This window comes from Xiphias gladius, chromosome 9, assembly GCF_016859285.1.
Source record: "Xiphias gladius isolate SHS-SW01 ecotype Sanya breed wild chromosome 9, ASM1685928v1, whole genome shotgun sequence".
NCBI classification, from domain to species: Eukaryota; Metazoa; Chordata; class Actinopteri; order Istiophoriformes; family Xiphiidae; genus Xiphias; species Xiphias gladius.
This window is the reverse complement of record NC_053408.1, coordinates 9,562,354-9,584,173: the sequence shown is the minus strand read 5'-3', so window position 1 is coordinate 9,584,173 and position 21,820 is coordinate 9,562,354. Positions and strand designations below refer to the sequence as shown.

At 38.9% G+C, this 21,820-nt stretch overlaps 1 protein-coding gene across 3 annotated transcripts in view; it reads right to left on the bottom strand.

Moving 5' to 3' along the window:
• Positions 1-21,820, bottom strand: part of LOC120794835 (calcium-activated potassium channel subunit alpha-1-like) — a 90,228-nt gene that overhangs the window by 13,507 nt on the left and 54,901 nt on the right. For 2 of the 3 annotated variants that reach the window (XM_040136207.1, XM_040136206.1), the window contains exons 10-20: positions 18,628-18,738; positions 18,381-18,486; positions 18,194-18,276; positions 16,084-16,153; positions 15,639-15,794; positions 15,288-15,397; positions 14,416-14,484; positions 13,830-13,916; positions 12,436-12,512; positions 7,236-7,268; positions 3,293-3,386 (exon numbers count right to left, since the gene is read on the bottom strand). In XM_040136207.1, the coding sequence (XP_039992141.1) occupies positions 3,293-3,386; positions 7,236-7,268; positions 12,436-12,512; positions 13,830-13,916; positions 14,416-14,484; positions 15,288-15,397; positions 15,639-15,794; positions 16,084-16,153; positions 18,194-18,276; positions 18,381-18,486; positions 18,628-18,738 (996 nt within the window). The remainder of the gene's footprint in view (positions 1-3,292; positions 3,387-7,235; positions 7,269-12,435; positions 12,513-13,829; positions 13,917-14,415; positions 14,485-15,287; positions 15,398-15,638; positions 15,795-16,083; positions 16,154-18,193; positions 18,277-18,380; positions 18,487-18,627; positions 18,739-21,820) is intronic. The other variant, XM_040136208.1, reaches the window with a different exon arrangement.

The following is a 21,820-nucleotide window of genomic DNA, read 5'->3' as shown; positions in this document are numbered from 1 at the left end:
CAATCTATCAAAGCAATTTTAATTTTCAAAGGACACGGTGTGTGAAAATTAAATTCTGTGCTTGGAGGTATGTAAAAATGATCTTTCAAAAGTACAGAACTTGAGAACGCAAGTGTACAATGCAGGAGCAGGAGCACATATCAATTAGTAGAAGTCCAACACACTGAAACCTTAAACCCTGTATCTTTTCTGCATATTGCTGCAACTACTTTTCATTATCAATTTGTTTGTAGATTATTTGTATGATTAATCAGTTATACTATGATTAATCATCTATAAAATGTCAGAAAGTAGCACAAATTGACGATTACAAATTCTCAGACTTTAATAATGTCTTCAAGTCTCTTGTTTTATCTGACTAAACATATTTCATTTAAAATGAAATAAAACAAAATAAAACAGCCATTCCTCACATTTGAAAGGCTTGGAACCAACAAGTATTTGGCATTTTTGCTTGATAAATCAGGTAGTTGATTGATTTCCTGTCAATAAACTAATCTATTAATTCACCCCATTTGTCCATGACAATCATCTACCATAACTCTCGCTCTATTCTATATCGTTGGCCTCTGCTCGAGTCGGATTTGAAAGTTCTAATAAGACTGAAAGCATTTAGTGGTTTTACACCTCGGCTAAATATTTCATCAGAAGTCGAATGTTTCACCACTCACTCAGTGGAGCCCCTGTCACTTCAGTTTGTCCTTGCGGAGATGACTGGCGAGGCAGAGCTCTGCCAGGATAGCTATCGCTCACTGTCAGCCATGACGGCCTGTCACTACCCTGCACTGCCAATTGCCTCAGCAGGGCTGTAGCAGACATGACATGTATGTCACGGCGCAGACCAGTGTGACCAAACGCGTTGTGACACCCCACAATTAGATGTGTCTTATGACCCATCAAGGAGCCTGTGGAAATGGTGTTAATTTCAGTGAGGTCGTCATTGCTATGTTCCAGACAGGATGTGTTAGTTTGCTGATACATCTGGAAACAGGACACAGTTCTGCTTCCAGAGCCGATCGCTTTCTTCTTTTGTGCCGTTTGTTTCATTACACAGAGCAGAGGCGTCCGCGGAGTCATTTCAGTAAGCGCACTTCTGAACATTCGAAAAGATCAGCACCATAATTCCACTGCTTTAGTTGTGAGATGACACGTTTGACTAGACTTCACACTCCACGACGGCAAAACATAAGGCCAGGTGTCCTCTAGAGGAGTGTAATGACAGATGAGAAAGACGTAAAGTAGACACTAGACATGCATATTATGTAGATTTTCTATTTCAGCATCACTGCACCGGCTTACTGTAATGCAAGCAGTTGAGGCAGGCAAAGTCTTTGAAAATCTTTCCCCTCATGCAAACTGACGAAGGCTTGTTATCTAAAACCCACAGCCAATCTGTTGATCATTATTTATTTACAAAGGCCTTGAGGCCGCAGGTCCTGTAAAAACACATTTGATACAGTATACACCCAGATGTTTTTTTCTCCGCTTGTTGCAATGCAGTATCCCTTAGGCTACCGCAGCGAAGCCCTCTCCAGTGTGTAAGCAGCAGATACGCTGGATGAAATAAAACATCCACCTGTATCGTTACATGTATTAGCATGGCAAGTAGATGGATTGGTTTGGTGGGCTGATATTTAGCTGATGGCTACAGCATTGGAAAAGCCTGGTTTTGATTCCCAAGAGTCTGGGAATCACCTGGAGCGATTCAACTTTGACACCACTTTGAACTAAATCAAAAAAGGGCAAACGCCCACCTGAAAAACGCAGAGGCCATAGATCAAAGAGAAACGCTAAATTATGTATATGAACACTGTTTTTAGATATAATCCAAAGTCATTTTAATAACTGCCGTACATTGTTGATCTGTATTGTATCTCATAGTATTAAACAATATAAACATTTGTGGATTTATTTTCTAAGTGCCAAATAAATAGCAGCCAAATTAGCAATTGGAACATAAAGTCATCTTTCAGTTTTAATTCAATTTCATCTCTACAAATGCCACTTTGTATACTTCACGCTGCAGGACTTCCTTGTTGCTTGCCTTCTTTATAACATGGCTCTTAATGACAGTGACTATTACTATGATCGTCCATCTAATGGCCTCTTGTTGAATAACAGTGTTATCTCTAGTCAAAATCAATAAGCGCAGCTTTAATTTCAAGGGACAAGATAAAAGCAAGGTAGCATCTGAATTTGCCTTTCATTGTGATGATACATATCATCTGTGGCCTTACGTGCTGAAAAGAGCTCAGAGGGATCCGACAATAGATGAATAGCCTTGGGCTATCTATCCTTTAGAGCCTCTCTGACTGCCTGGTGCTATCATTAGTGCCAGGCCTGTTTAAGAGCTGTAGTCTGTGGGTGTCACATGAAACCTTGTGGCATATATCCCTTTTACAAGTCTGACATGTTTTCCATGGAAACGGGGGCAAAGAAATTGTTCCCCAAGATGTTTTCCATAATTTATTCTGTAGAGTTTGAACGATAGTAGATGTTTGAGTCTGATATCAATATCTGAGAGTTTCAAAAATCTTAAAAATATATGTCAGCTAATATTAGTTTTTTAATACAAACACATAAACAAAAAAATTAGGAAAAAGTCCTTAAGATTCTAATTTCTAATCAATATTTTTATATTAACAATGGATCAAATGATTATGCACAGTGTGAAAGGTGTTGCTTGTAGTGACGAGCCCACAGAGACTTCACCAATGTCCGACTGACAGAATGTCAGTTCCCCTCAACTCTAAGTAGCATTTCTAGTGTCTGTGAACTCATTATTTTGGTTTTATGGCCCGTAACTTCACTGATTTGGCTCACCGCTCTCATCAACCTGATTTCCAGCCGCAGCAGAAAGTTTTTTGTAGCTACAAAACAACTGACAAAGTTAGCGACTACCTGGTGAGCACGGTGAAGCATTTAGCAGCTAAAGAGCCAGACATTGTATGCTAATCATGCTCTGTGTGTGTTGAATGTACATAAACAGTATACATATAAGCAGCTTTTTGTAAACACATCTGTCGTCACTGCTTTATAAGGTGATAATATATCAGTGTTTGTTTTTGCCGCATGTTGTGCTGCCACTTGGGGGCCCAACCTAACTAAATTCAGGTTAAATTTAGTTCAATTTTGACCAATATATGTTTTCAGAGGGATGTTTTACAGTTGAATAATAAACTTGTCAGTGATCTCTGTTGAACAAATTTTGGAGATTAGAAAAAATGAATGTACCATATACAAACTAAACACAGAGTCAGGCGCAGCAGACATGTCATCAGTGATTTTCTACCTCATTATCTTGGGTGAGGAGTTCGGAGAGTTCCTCATGCCTCCATTACGTTGCTTTTTTTTGGGCGATAGCGCTGACTGCTGGTCCTCTTCAACTGCAACAAAAGGCAACGGTATAAGGGAGGGAACTATCAGGAGAAACACAAAACCTGCATATCAGTAACAGCAAAAGAACGACACAGCACAATCTGAGGTCAGTGAATTCAAAGAGATAATGCGGTCACGGAGAGACAGAGTGGAAAGTGAGATTGGGTGAACAAGATGGATTGGACAGGACATTTCAACTCGTGTGCATTCCAAAACAGTCCAATGTTTGTATGATGACCACAGCATACATTAGCACATCCTTTGCATGGTCGTGTATGAAGATGCAAACATGCAATTGTGCCATCATCAACCATCATGCCAATTACAAGTCTAATCTGCTAATCCAGAGAATTTCTGTAGTCCACAAATCAGCAATTTTTATGATTCGGATAATATAGTACCACAAAATTCTTCAAAAGGAATTGGGATATTTCATTTTCTTTAATCCCTTGTTAGAACAAATTTACTTAGACCTAGACCTGGACAGCTTCTCTGTTCGCCATGCTAAGCATTCTCAATCTCATTTAATTAAGGTAATAACCTATAAATATCAAGCATCCAACAACATAAATAAGGCTCCTTTTGTGCCAGTACTGAATCGCGTCTAGATTGCTGGTCTGTCTTCATCTTGGGAGTGACGCCCTTGGCTCATGTAATTAGGTTGGCCCTCGTGCCAGAGTGATTTATGTACAGCTGAGATGCCCCTTGGACATTGTCTTTATCACTACACAAAACTGCACTGAGCTCTTCATAGGAAACAAATTACAAGTTTTACCCTCGAGTAAAGTAATCAGGCAAATATTTTCGCAAGCTAATATCAGTCGAGGAAAACAACCGTGCTCCGTGGCTGTCGCTGGTAAAATAAACACAAGCACCAAGAAAAGTGTTTTCACTAAACGCATTTTAACAGCCATCATTTATACTGGGAATACCTTGTTACATGTCATGGAAAATACATTTGAGTTTCTTTAAATCATCATCAAGCTGTCAACAGGGGTTGGTTTTTTTTCTTTTTTTACAAAGAAGCTAAAAGAGCTTTCATTAAAATAAATTAATAGTCTCAAAGATCATGCGCCCCTGCAGGATTTCAAGCACTGCTAGCATGTTTAAGAGTGACACCATAATGGAAAATGTTGAAGTACAGGGAGGGCTTCCAGTGGAGAGGGAAGCGCCAACACACTGGCCCTTCACATCTTGCTCGGCCTGTTCAATATTTAATGTTTCACAGCTGACAGCTGCATACAGTGGGTCATTAGTAAGGAATGCTACACATGCAACCCTTCCAGCCTGGCAAGCACATGCTTTGGTTTTGCTGTTGCTGAGTACAGGCCTGCCAAACACGCCGAGGGAAGGGGGAGGGGAGGGGGGGAGTAGCCCTTACAGTGCCTGTAACTGAGAGTGGCATTAATGGAGTGACTGGGCTGGTATCTGTATTTCACCGGCAGGCAACGTGCCCGCTCGAGCCCACTGGCCTCCTCTGTCACCCCCTGGTCGCTGGCCCGCCTGGCCCAGGTCCCTGGAGCCCATGAAGCTCAGTCTCAGAGCAAGGGGCTTGACAGGGGGCAGCAGGCTTCCCTTGAGGTTGTTTACCGATGGGACCGACACAGCAGTGACTTGCTATGGGGCCTCCTACAGACCCCGGCTGAGTTGTGTTTCAGTTGAGCTGACTCGTATTGATAAGTTGATGACTGGATTAGGGGGCCATCGTTTACTGGTAAACGAAGAGGAGTCATAATCAGCAATTGTACAATTCAAGTTGATGGGTTATTGCCTTTTTTAACGGATCATTACACCAAAATCACAAACCTCTAGTGATATCTAATCATGTAGATAGCTTTGGTTTTATGTGCAGAGGTTTTAAGATAGTCGTCTGACATTTCTACCTACATCTCAGAATGAATTAAATTAAATTTGTTATGCTCACAACACTGAAACATTATATTTGAAAAACTCAGTTCCTCAGAAGAAATAGTCCTTATGAAAACTTTTCAGAGTATGTTTGGTAGATCATCTTGAGTAAGTAGGACATTGTTTTTGAAAAGACATGCTGTTATTTCTTATTAATCTGATTTTTTGATGCCATGAACATCAACTGTATTGGATGGACGCTGATATATCAGAGACCGATATTTCAAAAACACCTAGTGCATAAAACCAGAGATGTTATAAGAGAGGAGACAAACCACTTAAAGCAGTTTGAATAGAAAAGATGGCAGTTGTATGACACATATCCCGCCTATTCCGCCAAAAGCCAATCATCTGCTTCATAACAGCCGAACGGGAAACATATCAAGCCAATCGTGTTGTTGCACTGACACAAGTGAAACCTTGCACATGCATAGTAGAAGTAAAACCTGTGGGAAAAAAAGCATTTTAAATCATATTTTGGGGCAAAGTCACCAAACCTTTTAAACTGGTTTTATCAAATTTGACTGGTGTTTCTATATTTGCATATTTATATGTCTCGGTGACCATTCAAAAGTGAAGTTATGGCTCTCTCCCCATTCATTTAGATAGGGGCCTGGTCTTGTTAGCCCGAAATAAGTGGCTGGGGGCGTTGCCAAGATGGCTGCCGAGTAGCAAGACTTGCCTATAAAGACTTTGATAAAACTTAAACAATCTGCATGTCTAGATACCACAAGGGGGGAAGTAAGTACTTTGTGATTTGGGTGAACTGACCCTTTAATTCTTCATGTTAACCACAAGATAGGATTTGATTTAAACTGACTTCAATAAGACCTGCAGTGCATATGTTAATAAAACATCTTGTGACTCTTATCATAATTAAAGCACAATCACTGCTTTTGGGGGGTAATTCTTTCTGGCACAAGAATGCTAATAGCTGAATAATTAAAAAACCTCATTTTTATTAAACACCACTTAACCACTTGGTATAGCCACCAATGAAATGTTGGATTTGACATTTACTTTGATATTTATAATACACATGAATTAATAAATAGGCTTTCAGGTGTTCCAGCGATTGTTATGCCATAAGAACAAGGAGGTGACAATGTGAATTAACAACCACTAGCTGCTGTATGCAGTTTATGCCTGATGAGGGAGGAATGAACTCAGTATCCACTTGAGCATTTGAAATATGAAAGCTTACAGCTCCACTGGTGTTATAATGGAGGTAAAACTGGTAAAGATAACATGATGAAATAGACAAAGGGAGGCAGAAGAACATGGTCCCCTTACTCCAAAAAATGGCTGGGAGCTAAAACTGGAGAATAGAGATGATTATTTCAAGAGTCAGCTGTCTAGCAGATTACCATTCCTGCTCCAGACCTCCACTATTCATCTGCCCCATGTCAAACATGCACAGCACTCCGCCAAGACACCACCATTGTGGCATATTAGCTGCTTATTACAGATCCTGTTGAAGTGGATGGCCCACAAGGTTCACACTACTCTAATGGCTGGACCAGAACTGAGAAAATATTAGACTAACTCTTAAACGTTTTACAATTTTTGACGCCCCCTGCCTGTTTTCTAAGAAATGAATCTCTGTTATAAATCTTGAATATATTTTCTTATATATATATATATTTATTTATTTACTTTACATGTTTTAGTGTTGTACATTGATTTAATTCATCCACTCTCAGAGTGAAGCAGTAGCACCATCTACTGCTGAGCTAGAACTGATACCCAACACAAACAACACAGAAACAATTTCCTAATGCTTTGCATATAAAATATAATGATGGATGATGATAGACTGGGCAGAGCAATGAGCAGCAAACAGTGAAATGCAGCAGGTTAGAGATAGTTCAAATGGTGATACCTGAGAAAAGCACAAGTGGAAGGGTTGGAAACAAATGACAAAAGAGAGAATGGAAATCAAAACTTACTTGATTTGATATATCCATTATAGCTATTTTTAGCTGAGAAAAATGCAGAGACAGATGAAAGGTTACAGAGCAGAACAGGTCGTAATGAAAGCAAATTATAAATGACAACTGGGAACTGAAGACAGAGGTATTTCTCCGTAAGGCACTTTAAAAAAAAAATAGAGGTATGCCTTGAAGACAACATGGACAAAGCAATGAGAAATAAAACACAGGTCACCTAGGACTACGGTCTTCAGTAATGTGCTCAGTAAGTTTAAACAGTGGATCATTGTCAGTGTTTGAAGATGGTCAGCTGTTGAATACGAAGAGTCATATTTGAGGCGGTAAAGTAAGATCTGACCCGGTGTTTTGTAAGACAAAATATGTCTAGATTTCTAGGTTAAACTGACCTAAATTTAAGTTAAGTTACTTTTTTTATGTTAACGTTTAGGTCTGCAACAAATGATTATTTTTATCAGTGATAAATCTACTGATTATTTTCTTAATTCATTGTTTGGACTATAAAATGTCGGAAAATAATAATAAATGCATGCTAGAATTTCCTAAAGCCTAAGTACGTCTTTAAATTGGGTGTTTGTCCGATCATCTGCTCAAAACCCAAATATTATTGATTTAGCAAATCATCCCAATCAGGAAGCAAGAGATCAATGGAATGTTTTGATGTTTTTGCCTTAAAAATGACTTTAAAACAATAAATTTACCATCAAAATATTTGCAGATCTGTTAATTGACTAATTGATTAATCAAAGTGTTTAATCATTTCCGCTATATCAAGGTTACATATAACTGCTGTTTTAGCAGCATTACATGACTATATTTCAATGAGAAGCAGGTCCTTACTACAGCACACAATTGAAATATAGTCAATAAAATGCTGTAATTTAAACCAAATCTAGCCCGGTTTTAACCTGCATGTCTAGGATCTTTTGATATAAAAATCACCAATGCTCACTGGGTACACTTGCATTAAGATTTAGTCAGGAGGTATGAGTTTAACAAGATTTAAAATGTGTGACAATACTGTATGTGTTCTTGTTCTTGAGTGTAGAGTATTGTGTGTTTTTTTTTTCTTCTCTTTCCCAAAAGCTGTTTCCCATTCCTCTGCACTTGCCTGGCACAACCTGCACAGATGCATGGAACTTTGTGTGAGTCAGTTTTTGGAGCCGTGAGTCCCACACATGCTCATTAGTACCTTATTTCAACCCCTTGCTTACAATAAAGGTCATGCATGAGCTTAAGGCTGGACAGTGACAGCAATGTTCAAACAGGGACCTTGCTGGTCCTGGCATCTGTCGCCTGCAATCGGAGGGCGCGAACAGAGTCACAGGACTAACAGGCTAGCATCTGTCCCACAACGAGAGAGGAGGAGAGGGGCGGGGGCACTCGGCTGCCTGGTGGTTAGGAACTGTCAGGCTGAGTTTCATGACAACCGGTAGCACTCCAAAAATGAAAATGCAAACATAATTTCCATGTCAGGCCATATAAGGCCTCGCTCTGCGTGTCTCCCACACTGTGTCGACAGCAACTCCAGAGCTCGGCTCAAGCTTAGCTAGCCAGGCGATGCTTGCAGCACACAACACTAGAGGACATGTTGAGGGGTGGAAACGCCCAGAGATGTTCAACTATACACAGCATGGTCTTTGATCAAGAGACATTCACTAAAACTGTATGACAGACTACAATGTTTCCAGCAAATTGTATTAACGCTCTGCAAACTCAGACACATTCTTCATGCCTTCTGCAATATATCAGTACAACTTAACATGCCCCCTGGCTTTAAAGGGGAATCACACTTGAATTCATATGCAGTTCAATTCAGTTCAGCACAGTTCAGTCAATTCCAATACAGTCCAGCCCTGTTCTATTGTCTTCTATTCCTATTGCAATCCAATACGATCCAGCTCTATTCCACTGTATTCTGTTAAACTTATTGTACAATTAAACCAATATCGTAAGCCTGTCAAAGGTAGAACCTACAACCCAGAGCTTCTCCGGTGGCAATGAATGGGACACTGGTGTACTGAGTATATTTTGGGGATTTTACCCCCAGTGGTTGTTCAAGCATTTGATCTTAATTTAATAAAACCAGTATATTAACCTCAATATGTACAGCTATCCTGAGAAAATCCCCTCAGGTGCTCTCAAGACCGCTTTTAAAAAAAAATAAATAAATTGTCAGTGGCATCTACACATACAAACATCTCAAATCCTACCTTGTTCACCCATTTCTGGAGGGTACAGTATTGAAACATTCTGATTACATGGATGTTATTTGAGTTATTCTTGTTTTGTTATTCCAAGATGAAGTTACCCTCTCCAGTGACACTCTTATAGCATTTGTACACCCCTATCAAAACAAATAATTTGAAAAAATGTGTGCAAAATCTCCACCAGGACTCCTAAGTTTGAATGTGCATCAAGAGATTTGTGGTGGGGATACACAGCTGTACATTTTTTATGGCTTCAGCTTTAATTGCTAATAAATATGTTGCTGAGGTAACTGGAGGGGGAAGTACACCATTTTTCAGGGAAGAATTATTTTTCACACTCTGCAAAAATTTAGCATTCGTGACTGTTGACCCGATTTAAACTACAGGTCAATTTGAATTCACATTCTCCGACAAAACACCAGCAAAACAGTTAACCAGCATGCTTCACAACAGCTACAAGTCACCTCCAAAAGTAGCAACACAGGGGGAATAGCACCAGCTGACTGAAAATCATAAAGCTAAAACACTAAAGCAACATCTATATCCATGACAGTGACAACACAGCCGCTAGAGCTAGACAGCACACAAGCTAAAGACAAACTACACACTTAACACAGTGCATGGTACAAACACTGAAGAGCTCTTGTCATGGCGACAACTTACAGGCACGTAAAGTGGCTGAGCAATCATTAACAGAGACAGCAGAGAGTGGGATGTCACGTTGAGGGGAGTCCATGTTACAACGTACATTAACCGGCATGCAAGAGCAGCCGCGCTCTGAGCGGCCGCAATCAAAACAACATGCCAGTTGCATTTTCTTGTAGGCGGGCGTCTTGGCTACAGTCATGGGTTCAGACGAGAGGAGAGGAAGAGTAGGTTAATGTTAAGGGTCGTTCTGGAGGAAGAGTGGACAAAGGCAAGACAGGGCACATAGGAAGGCTGCTGCTGGGATGCACAGGATTAACTTTGTCTCGATCACGTGCAAGTGTCAGATTAAGAATTCTGAATTTTTTTCCCCACGCTTTTTGTGGTTTATTCAGTTTGGGTCATCTCTGGGATAAGTGTGAGAAATATCATGGGGCCCTTAGGTCATGTGGCTTTGGGGGTAAAAATGTTACATGAGTGAGGGTGGGGTGGGGCGGCGGGGGCAGGTCATTAACATCTTCAGCAGCAGAAGAAACGATAATTCTCATGAGTTCTCTATTGACTTCACCCCTACCCGTCACCTAAACATGACCCTGACTCTTTTTTACAATGGGTCTTCATTCTAACTGAGAACTGAAAATCCAGGCCACGATGACGTTCTCCAACAAAAGGTCAAAGTAAACATGACAATGTCTCACATGAAACATTTTTTTGGGCTTCTAGATAAATTTGTGAGTGAATCCAGACACGACAGAAACAAAAACAAGTTCAAACCCAAACATTTGTGCAAAACTGTGTAAGACCATGAATTCATTTGACATCCTCAAGTAACACATCTTGCACAACTTTGCCATTTGTTCCAAAACATCCTTGATATCAAATGTGCTGGGAGAACCTGTGCAGTCAAGTCAGTGAATTACATCATTACGTTTTTAACTATGTGTAACATGATTTATTCTTTTCAACAAAACAGTTATAATGAGAAATGTTCCTCATTTCTCATCCTGGTGGCTTTCCAGCTGTGCTCTTCTTGCAGGGATGCTGTATTTGTCTAAGGACTGTGGGGACACCTGGTGGTGAACTGGAGTATTACTAACTCAAGCATACATGAATGAAACTTTGGGGATGCTGCAATAACGAATTTTTAGTATTTTCCAAATAAAAGAATAAATGGGTAATGTAGGTAATATATGCTCGACTGTTTATCCTTTTGTGTCATTTTCCAAAATGGTTATTGTTGATAATTTTTGTTGAAAGTTTTTTACAATTTGAAAGTGACGTGCAATTGACAACGGGGAAGGATCCAGGCAGCATCAACCATTGTGCATGCAACATTTATAGTACAGTCAAACAGTTGATTCAATCAAGGGTAGCAGGCTGTGTTTTCAGAGGGGTAATGAATCCACATTACTCACTATATATCACTATAAAGTGAATTTTTAAGTAAAGTGTGCCAAGTTCCAAAGCAGCAGGAAAAGAATACATAAAATGTTAAGATTAAGTGCTAGAGGTAATGGTTAAGACAAGACATATTGTAGGAAATCCAAGTGAAAGAACAACAAAGTGGCACATGATGTTTTTAATTTCACGTGATCCATCGAGGTACCTGTGGTGTTAACAGTCTCTCAGGATGCCTGTTAACATCACAAAATTATCAACGCACTATCAGCACGGACAGCTATTATAAAAAAGATAGCAAACAACCACACAAGCAAACAGACAAAATGCTCATTTAGACTGTATTCACAGGTGGTCTTAGAGGAGTTAATTTGCTTGATTTCTCACTTCTCTGTGTATGTATAATAGATGGGTATTACATGGAAAAGAGAATATGTTATAAATGCTAAATAATTCTCCCTATCTACCGATCTTGTCCATGAGAATTGGTGGGGGGGGGAAAAATAAAGAATCAGTTCACCCAAATCCCAAAAGAAGCAAATTTTTCTTATCAAAGACGGATATATACCAAAAAATTTTGAGGACTAGATACCACTGTAAAGCTTTGTTTTGTAATTTGGGTGAACTGAACCTTTAATGAGGGCAGATATTCGAGTCATACAGCAGCTGAAACGTAGTTTTAGGAGGGAAAGTTGGACTGCACCTCTATGTTTTGGCTGCAAAAAAGAAATCCAATGACCTTTCTTAATGCACAAGTTACAAGGTTTCATGGGGTGAAAAATTAATGCAGGAACTAAGTGGTTTGGACACATGGCTATGTAGGTCATATAAATATACCATCACACCGCAACACAAATGCTTTCTCTGTGGCGTTTCACTGTAGCCTGTGAAGGAATGTTAATGGAGTCAAACAAATTTAGACAATATATTTATATGCAGTCACTTACATTTCTTGCATCCACATTTCTTAATCCTTTTGGGATCAGTTATGTCATCGTGGCAGGCTTTACAGTAAAACAACGCCCTACGGAAGAAAAACCAGAATTTCATGTCAGAAGACTGTAGATGGCTGAGCAGCCGATGTCCAAGATGTTAAAATAAAGTGTTTACAGACATTTTATCTTCCCTACGTCTGTAGCAACCATTGGAATGTAACTAAGTACATTTACTTAGGTGCCGTACTTAAGTACAAATTTGAGCTACTTGTCTTTACTGGAGTATTTTCATTTCCCGCTACATTATACTTATGTAATGTATTGTACTTTGTACTCCGATACATTTATTTGACAGCTTTACATATTAGGTACTTTGAAGATTAATAATTTACATAACATACTCTACGATGAGTTTATGAAACATGATTTATTATAAGAGATTTAACTACCCAACACTAGATAAGATAATTCATAGTAGCTCCACCTTGAAATACATACATACATATATATTTATGTATATACACATATACATATACACGCACACATACATATACACACATATACACATACACACATATACATATATATGTATGTGTATATATGTATGTACATCTATGTGGATATATATATATATATATATATATTTATGTATGTATATATATATACACACACACATAACCATGTGCCTAGATTATTCCTCCACTACTGCTACTTCTAGGCATTTGTCAATACATGAGATGAAAGGTTGGTTGAGCCGTCCTATGGAAACCCAGTACTGACGTTAAATGCCGTTTTGATGCATCATTAGGCCTTGCAGTGGGTATCAGGCTGTGTTCTTAACCACTTGTCAGAGGGCAGCAGTCTGTGATCGTATCCTAACGTGCGTTTTTGAATCCTACCCTGGCCCAAGACAAGAGCGGATACAAGCTACCAGCTATCATCATCATCTAACAGCATGCTAGCACGTTGCCAGCACTGGCAGCACGCCGCATTACCCACCAAAAATAAGCCAAACATTCCTCCTCAGCTACTTCATCCTAGCAAGCCGCAAAGCCTACATCTCTGTCTGTAACATCGGCAACTAACAACAACCAGCTAGCAATATCTTAAGCTGCGCTATGTAGCATTGGCAACATGTGGCCTAACCTCCTTACGTGCACAATTGAAAAATGTGATCTAACATTGGATCCCTTCTCATGGAATACAAAGCTCTGCTATGGATTGTTCACATTCTTAAGACGTTATCTTTGCTTCTCTGCTTACAAATCATAACTGACTAGAAAGACGGTGATTACTGGTAGGTACTGGCTCTTGCAACAGGGCAGGAGAACACAGCCTGATAGAGCTTCTATCAGAGTAGAGACTTTACTTTTAGACACACACTAATCTCAGGTCCCATTCATTACCTCTTTACTTCTTTGGCATCGCTGGCAATGAAGAAGCCCAAGGTCCCCTCCTGCATTTTCACATGGTTCCCAGGGTTTATCAGGGTGCTGTGAGGATTTATAGGTCAAAGTTGTCAGAGTGGAAAGTTATATCACAGAGATTGCAGGGCTTTGCACTAATCACGGGCAGTGGCACACGCTGGCAGGATTAGTTTTCGCCACTCATTTGGCAGGCTAGCCTCTGTTTATTAAATTAAGTTGAAAGCAGATAGTGACACTTCAAATTGTATAAAATGAACATTATTGCCTTGAAGGAACCACTAAAACAAAGCTTCAGCTGTGTTTAAAGAAACCATCTGCCACTTCCTCCATTTATTTGTCAGGATGTAATCAGAAAGCCCTGTGATGTCTGTGAACAAACCAATTTAGACACAAATTTAGCATATCTTGTAAGGCGCCTTGTGTTTGCAGTCAAACAGAGACGCTGATTCAAAGCAGCTACACCACTGAAAGCAAATACTGCCAGCAAACACAACTGTGTATTAAAGTTTTTACATGAATGAATTTTAATGGCTCCCACCAATCCACTGTGAGCACATCCACTTACCTGCTTTCCCTTTGATCAGACTTGTACTCTATAGCTATCAGTAGTAGCTTTAGCTTCACATAGCAGAGTCTGCAAAAGAGAATAACAATATAATTAGACCTCATGCACGCAAAATATTTGTAATTTTCAGAAAATCATCTTCGGTTTGTGTCCCACCTCTTTCCACTTTGAGGTCTGATTCATATTTTTGAGGCTAAGCACCCATTTTCCCGATGTGATGTACATTTTAAAACAAATCATCTTGCCTTGTTTGAGTCTTTAATTAAGAAACCCACTTGCTGAAAATATTAACTGTAGTAATTATGAAAAAAAAAAATCCTATTATCTTGAGATCACAATTAGAAATTATTAGAATTATTATCATGTGATTTTGGATGTTGTTTCTTTTTAATAAATAGATAATACGCAGAGATTGAGAAAATAGCCTTTTGTTTTCTTAACATAAGTAACATAAAACAAAAAGATAAAAAGATTTAACCTGCAAACTCAAGAAAATGAATTAGTTATGCCAACATGACTAAATAATTATCATATGATCTTGTGAAAAAAATAATGCCAAATGAAAAGAAGTGCAAGCATGGTGGCTCGCAGCTTCCGTATAGACCTGTAGCTATAAGGATATCTCATCTTTGTACTCCAAGACTTCCAGACTGCTGTGTTTGCACATCTTCAGCCTCTTAGTTCTGACTCTTCATTTAAGAATTATAAGTTACTAAAAAAGACCAAAGCTAAATACCACAAAGCTTAAATTTCTTGCATCCAGGAAACACAAAGCCAAAAGTAGCAGAAAAGTAAACAAAAGAGAAACAAAAGAGAAACCCACAAAGGGCAACTTTTTAATTTTAAAAAAGCCGATGTTTCAGTGTACTTACTCGCAAATTACGGGGAAGGACAAGCCCACAAAGGCACTCGACAGGTATTCAGTGTACATCTCATTAGCTACTCCCTCTAGGTAATACTTCTGCCACGTGTCCTCCTCAATCTATGACAAAAATTGGGAGACAAAAGACAGACAAGCTTGTACCATTACACAAATACTGGAAAAGAAATGCAAGTTTAATTTATTTTTTTACAAGCTCATCCCCACCCACTCACCAGATGCTGTAAATGGGCCTCAGCTGGGATAATCATTATTATCTATTCAGACTATTTTTATGGCCAGCTAGGCCAAATTTCAAACTTAATCCAGTGAGCACAGATTAATGAATCTTAGCTGTGGCTACCTTGATGAAAGACCTCATGGAGAAAAGGTTGGCCAGCATGGTGGAAAGGCCCTGAGCCAGGCAGCTCTGGGCGATGAAGCCGAGTTTCAGCTCCGCAAGGCAAATGGCATCATCTCCCTCCTTCCAGTTCCAGCTTGGGATGTTCAAAAGGTGAGCCTGCGGGGAGAAAAAGAGAAAAATAAAACACAAAGTTATAGGGTTGTTTTACAGAACTACGAACTGTAAACACTTATTACATGCTTAATTTTTACGTGCTTCTAAAATGTTAAAAACCAAGACAGACAAAAGGTTAAACAATAAATATTTCAAACAAACGTAAATTATATCAGTTTAAACTGACCCAAACATAAATAGCCATAATAATGCCGAAATATATCAATGAAAAACGTGGAATTAATGATCTTTGAAGATGGTGACTCAAGTAAAAATAACAGAATCTACCAACCTTATTGTGGTACTGCAACATTTGAGTGATTATTCTTATCTTTGGATGGTAGTTCTTGATAGATATAACCCTGCAGGACAAAGGGGACAAACAAACTCAGTACGCTAGCAAGAAGTTTCCCAGTGTCAGTGTCTACTTTTTCTGGGCATGTTTATGTCATCCATAAACATAAAAACTCCTTGCACCTCCCAAAAAGCATTCTCAAACTGTATATAATTAAAACAATTTACAGTTCAGCAGCTGGCAGTTTATATTGATGCCCAGAGATTTAAGATTGTTTAAAACAGTTTGTTGTATCTTTTAATGTAGGAAAACTGTATGTCATAACAGATTCATGTTCTCTGTCTAAGCTCTTGATAATTTTCCAAAAAGGAAAGTGCACCAGGAGTTTGTTCATGTTGAGAGTCTGACTGTTTGCAGTGAGAGCCTGCGCCGACACGCTCTCTAACACTCCTGATTTGAGTCCTGGCCGGCAAGCGATAAACACTGGTTTTTGCTTTCTAAGGTAAGAGCATTTGGTAACACTATGTATGTCTCCGCCCACTGTAGCTGGATTTACAGACACCTGTCAGAAGCCCAAGGGACCATGCTGTTGCAGAGCTTTCATCACAGTTTTCATCCTGAATAAGTTTGTATTTTAAAAAGATTCCATATTACTGACACAGTGGAGTTTGAGGTTCAACAAAAATCCAAAAAGATATCAACTGAAAAATAAGAAATATTTCTTTGCATGATTACAATAATTTATGTACAGACAGATTATTACATGTTAAACATTATAGAGTATATACGCTCACTGAGCACTTCTTAGGAACACCACAGTAGTACTTGGTAGTTCCTCTCTCTGCTCTCAAAACAGTCTAAGTTCTTCATGGCGTTGATTCCACAAGATGTTGGTCCATGTTGACATGATTGCATCACATCTTTTCCACAGATTTGTCAGCTGCACATTCAGGCTGCAAATCCTCCGTTCTACCACATCCCAAAGGTGTGGTCCTACTGGATTCAGATCTGGTGACTGGGGAGGCCACTGAAGTACACTGAACTCATTGACATGTTCATGAAACCAGTTTGCTTTGTGACATGGCGCATTATCATGCTGGAAGTAGCCATTAGAAGAGGGTAAACTGTGGCCATAAAGGGATGCACATGGTCAGCAGCAATACTCAGACCGGCTGTGGCATTCAGACCATGATTGATTGGTTTTAAGGGGCCCAAAGTGTGCCAAGAAAACATCCCTCACATCATTACACCACCAACACCAGTCTGGACTGTTGACACAAGGCAGGTTGGGTCCATGGATTCATGCTGTTGACGCCAAATTCTGACCCCACCATCTGCGTGGCTCAGCAGAAATCCAGATTCATCAGACCAGGCTAGGTTTTTCCAGTCCTCGGCTGTCCAGTTTTGGTCAGCCTCTGCCTGCAGCCTCAGATACACTGCTGCCACATGACCGGATGATTGGATAATTGCATGAATAAGCCGGTGTACAGGTGTTCCTATTAAAGTGCTTGGCTAGTGTATAAGTTCTAAATATGTCTAATATATGTCCATTTCTGTGGCACACTTTCAGCTTCTTATTTTTGAGCACTTTTAGAATAAAAAAAAAAACTTAATTGTAAGGCAACAATATCTTATGATGAATGTCTGAACTCTTATAGCTGAGCATTTAATCCCTCGATACAAATCTCTATTAAGCTTATTTGTCGTTGTTATAAAACAGTAACATTTCATATTACGATTTATAATACTTTACTGAATTTTTAAGCTGTCAAGAACTTCTTTCAAAGAAACAGTCCTTCCAGGAACTGTTGTTTTTGTGATGATTTCCTTCCCCAAAATGGAAAGTCCCACATGAGTTCTGAGAGGGTTTATACTCTCACATACTAACCGCCTGAAAATGCCTGAAACCCATTAAAATAACTGTGGTTTCCCCATCTGACATTGTCCTGGAAGGTTTGCCAATTTCAGTTCTTCCATTCCAAACATACATTTATTTTTGCAAAAGCCACAATACAATTGAACATATATTGCTACAGGGTAAAAAACAAACCAAACAATAAAAAAAAAGAGAACAAACACGTGTCTCGGAGAAGCTGCTTTGGTTTACCTCATAATGTTGGATGCATCCTCGGCGTCAGGGTCAGCACAGTATTTGTTGGCTAAGATCAAACATGCATCAGCTGATTCAATCTAAAAACAAAATCACATAAAGAAAACACACTAAATTAACGGCAAAAAAAACGGCAAAGTTTTCCTCATAGCCACAGAGGTAGGAAGAATCATCTGTCAGTTACCTTCACTCTGGCCAGGTCGTGTGGGTTTAGGACAGACCCTTGGTAAAATTCCACCTGGGTGAAGTGGCGCTTGAACAAGGCTTCCAGCTCAAGATTAGGGGAAATACTGAGAGAAAAAGAGATTAAGTCTTAAACCTTAGGAGAAACACTATTTCTAATCTGCTGAAGAGATGATTGTTTTATCTTGAGCAATGACATTTGCTGTTTTTTCAGGGACACAAAGGAGAAAAAAAAATTTTGTACTTACTTATGGAGAAAAACAATTTCTACATTGACATCATCCCTGTCCTTGTGTAGGAAGTCTTTTAGAAAGTTGGACACACTCTCAAGTGTTATATGACCACAGACCACGATGTGCCTAGAAAACGAGGTGCAAAACAATGATGAAACTAAACCGCAGTTGGAATAAAACTCAACAACAAAACACACACAAACACAAAACATCGTTTCACCTTCATCTTTGTCCTAGAATCAAAAAGGTAAATCTGAGATGAGAGGGATGTAATGGGAATGAAAGGTAAGCAGTACTGCTGTGTTCAGGTGACTGATTCGAAGTCTATGTGGGAAACATAATTAAAACCATGTTACAGGAGGGATGTGTGATGTTCCTGTCGTGACGAGTGAGGACCGAATGAGTAGGTCAGAGAGTACTGTGGATTTCACAATCAGATTATAAAGGATCAGAGTTTACTTAGATGGAGATTATGAAATCAGCACACAGTGTATCTCCATTCCCACTTATGACAGATTCTTTACATAAGGAACCCAGTTTAGGTTTATTCCTATCTGTCTTAATATGTCTTAATATGTCTTTATTTTTAAACTATTTAGAAAATGATTTCAGCTTTTCACTCGGGTAAACACTTCATCTGGAAGAACTGCTACGTAAGAAGAATCACAGCTGGACTGCAGTGTTTCTTCGTGGCTTTAATCTACGAGAAATGCATCCGATTCATTGGTATTTTGCACCACTATTTCTGCTCATTTGCAAAGGAACACAGTTAAGAGAACGTTAGAGCTATGACAGTAATGACAGTAATGACAAGAAGTAAAGACATCAAGAAGAAGACAGAAGGAAATAGAAAAATAATGATGCTAATAATTCTGTCCATTTGTGAAAGTACCTAAAGCAGGCATTAAAAATGAATAATTTTTGATATTTAAATGTAGGCATCCGAAGGAAAAGGAACTGCATTCACAGATTTTCTAAATTTCTCAAAACTATTATCTGTTGGCGAAAGGCAGCTGCTATATTAGCTGTTAAGACTGTAAAGCCACTGTGTCGACCACATTTGTGTGAACAATTCTAACAACCAAAAACAAAAACACAAACCAGCTGACCATTTGCTTCAGCTCCTGCATCTCATATTAATAAATGAGATTGTTGATAAATGCTCATTTTCATCAAGAATCAAAAATATTGACAAAATAATAGATATATAAAATCTCACACAATAAGATCCATAGGAAAGACTTTAAAAGCTCTAATTGTTTGTTCTCTACAAAACTGCCCAACAGAAGATTTGGTTTAAGAGTGTTTCCCAAACCAAGTCTGAATTCTTCACAACTAAGTGAACAACTACGAGTAACAAAAGCATCCTACAATAAGCCATATTTTGTCTAGAGGCATCCAGCAGAATCTCACTATGTTTAGAAACAGCTGCAGAGCTGTTCACATGTCACGGATACGTGAATATGTTAAAGGGATAATTCGACATTTTGGGAAATACACTTATTTGCTTACTTGTAGAGAAGATCAATGTCACTCTCATGTCTGTACATTAAGTGGATGGAGCCAGGAGGCAAGTAACTTAGCTTAGCAGGGGGAAACGGCTCGCTCCGTCCAAAGTTCAAAAATAGATCTAACACACCTCTAAAGTTCACTAATTAACACAAAAAGAAATGTAAAATATTCAAGTTGTAGTTTTATGATGAGTTATATGCTAAGCTAAGCTAACTGCCCCACTGCCCCCTGGCTGTAGCTTTATATTTAACTCGAAGACAAATCGATCTTCTCATCTAACTTTTGGCAGGAAAGTGAACAAGCGTATTTTCCGAAGTGTCAAATTATTCCTTTAAACCCAAGATTTTATTTAGTCCTTAGGGTGTAGGTCAGACTGAAGATAAAGGCCAGGAATGTTCATAAGCAAAGCGTGGAAAATATACAAACATAGCGGGGCAAAAAAAAAAAAAGTTTTTCCTGCACAGAAAAACTGAAAGTTCAAAAGAATCAACATGAAGCAAGCAATGACATACAGGATTGGATGTATGCGTTTGGTAATTTCTTGGACACTGAACTCAGGTAAGCCCGAGTTTATCATTTTGTCATGGCTTTTCTCGCTGTCTAGGAGGCTCCGTCTTTCGATATAATTATTTTAAAATATTATTTTAAAATAATCATATTATTTATGATATTATTTTATCATGAATTAACCACTCTGGTATGACTAAATTATTATTAATTATTACAATGAGAGAAAACATTTGTACACAAACTAATTCAACTTTGTGTCCTCGGTGTGTGTATTGATCCATAAGGAGTTAAATCATTATTTTGTATTTTTTCCTGCATTCTGTTAAATCAGATTTAATAACTACATACAGTACTGTATAAAGTTTTTCTTTGAATACATATGCGCTTTATTTTATTTTATTTTACGTTATTTATGCGTATCTTACACAAATTTAAGCGGGACGGGGGTGAGGAGAGATTGGTGAACAAAATAAGACTGTGAATGAGTACACATACTTGATTTACTAACACAGAATAGACACAGATGTACGTGGACAATGAGCTGTCTAATTACAAGTCAGACACCACATAACATGTAGGATTTTCTCTCAGTGGGTCATGGTAAGATAAAGGTTGTAAAAACTGTGATACACCTGTGAACTGTGCGGGGTTGAAGTGATTATTCCTGCCCTCTTTGTCCTAAAATAAAGTCTTTTTTTAAGTGTTTGTTCAACCTGGATTTGTCCGTACCCTTTAGTTTTGTCCTACAGTGACCCCTAACTCTAATGCTGTGTGCAGAGGAGGCGGCACTTTCTAATTTTAGTCCTTGGCCCTTGGAGCACAAGAGTTCCAGGGAGAGACCTTAGTCTTAGTGTCTGGTTGCGCTGCGAAAAGATACACCAGTTATTCTTCTGCTGTGACTCTGGAGAAGCAGCTGAACTTGGTGTCACCAAAGCAACCAGGACCAAAATGTAAGGAATTAGATCAGACCCCTCCGATCTGCTGACCAGTCACTGCTCTCCATTCCATACACCCGGTTAAAATCCAAAGGTGATTGAGCATTTTCCATGGTGGAACCTAAATTGTGGAAAAGTTTGCCACTAACAATCAGATCTTCCCCCTCCACCGATATTGTTAAAATCCATATAAGGACCAATCTCTTTTCCTTAGCTTGTTACTAGTCATCATGAAGACATGATTGACCACA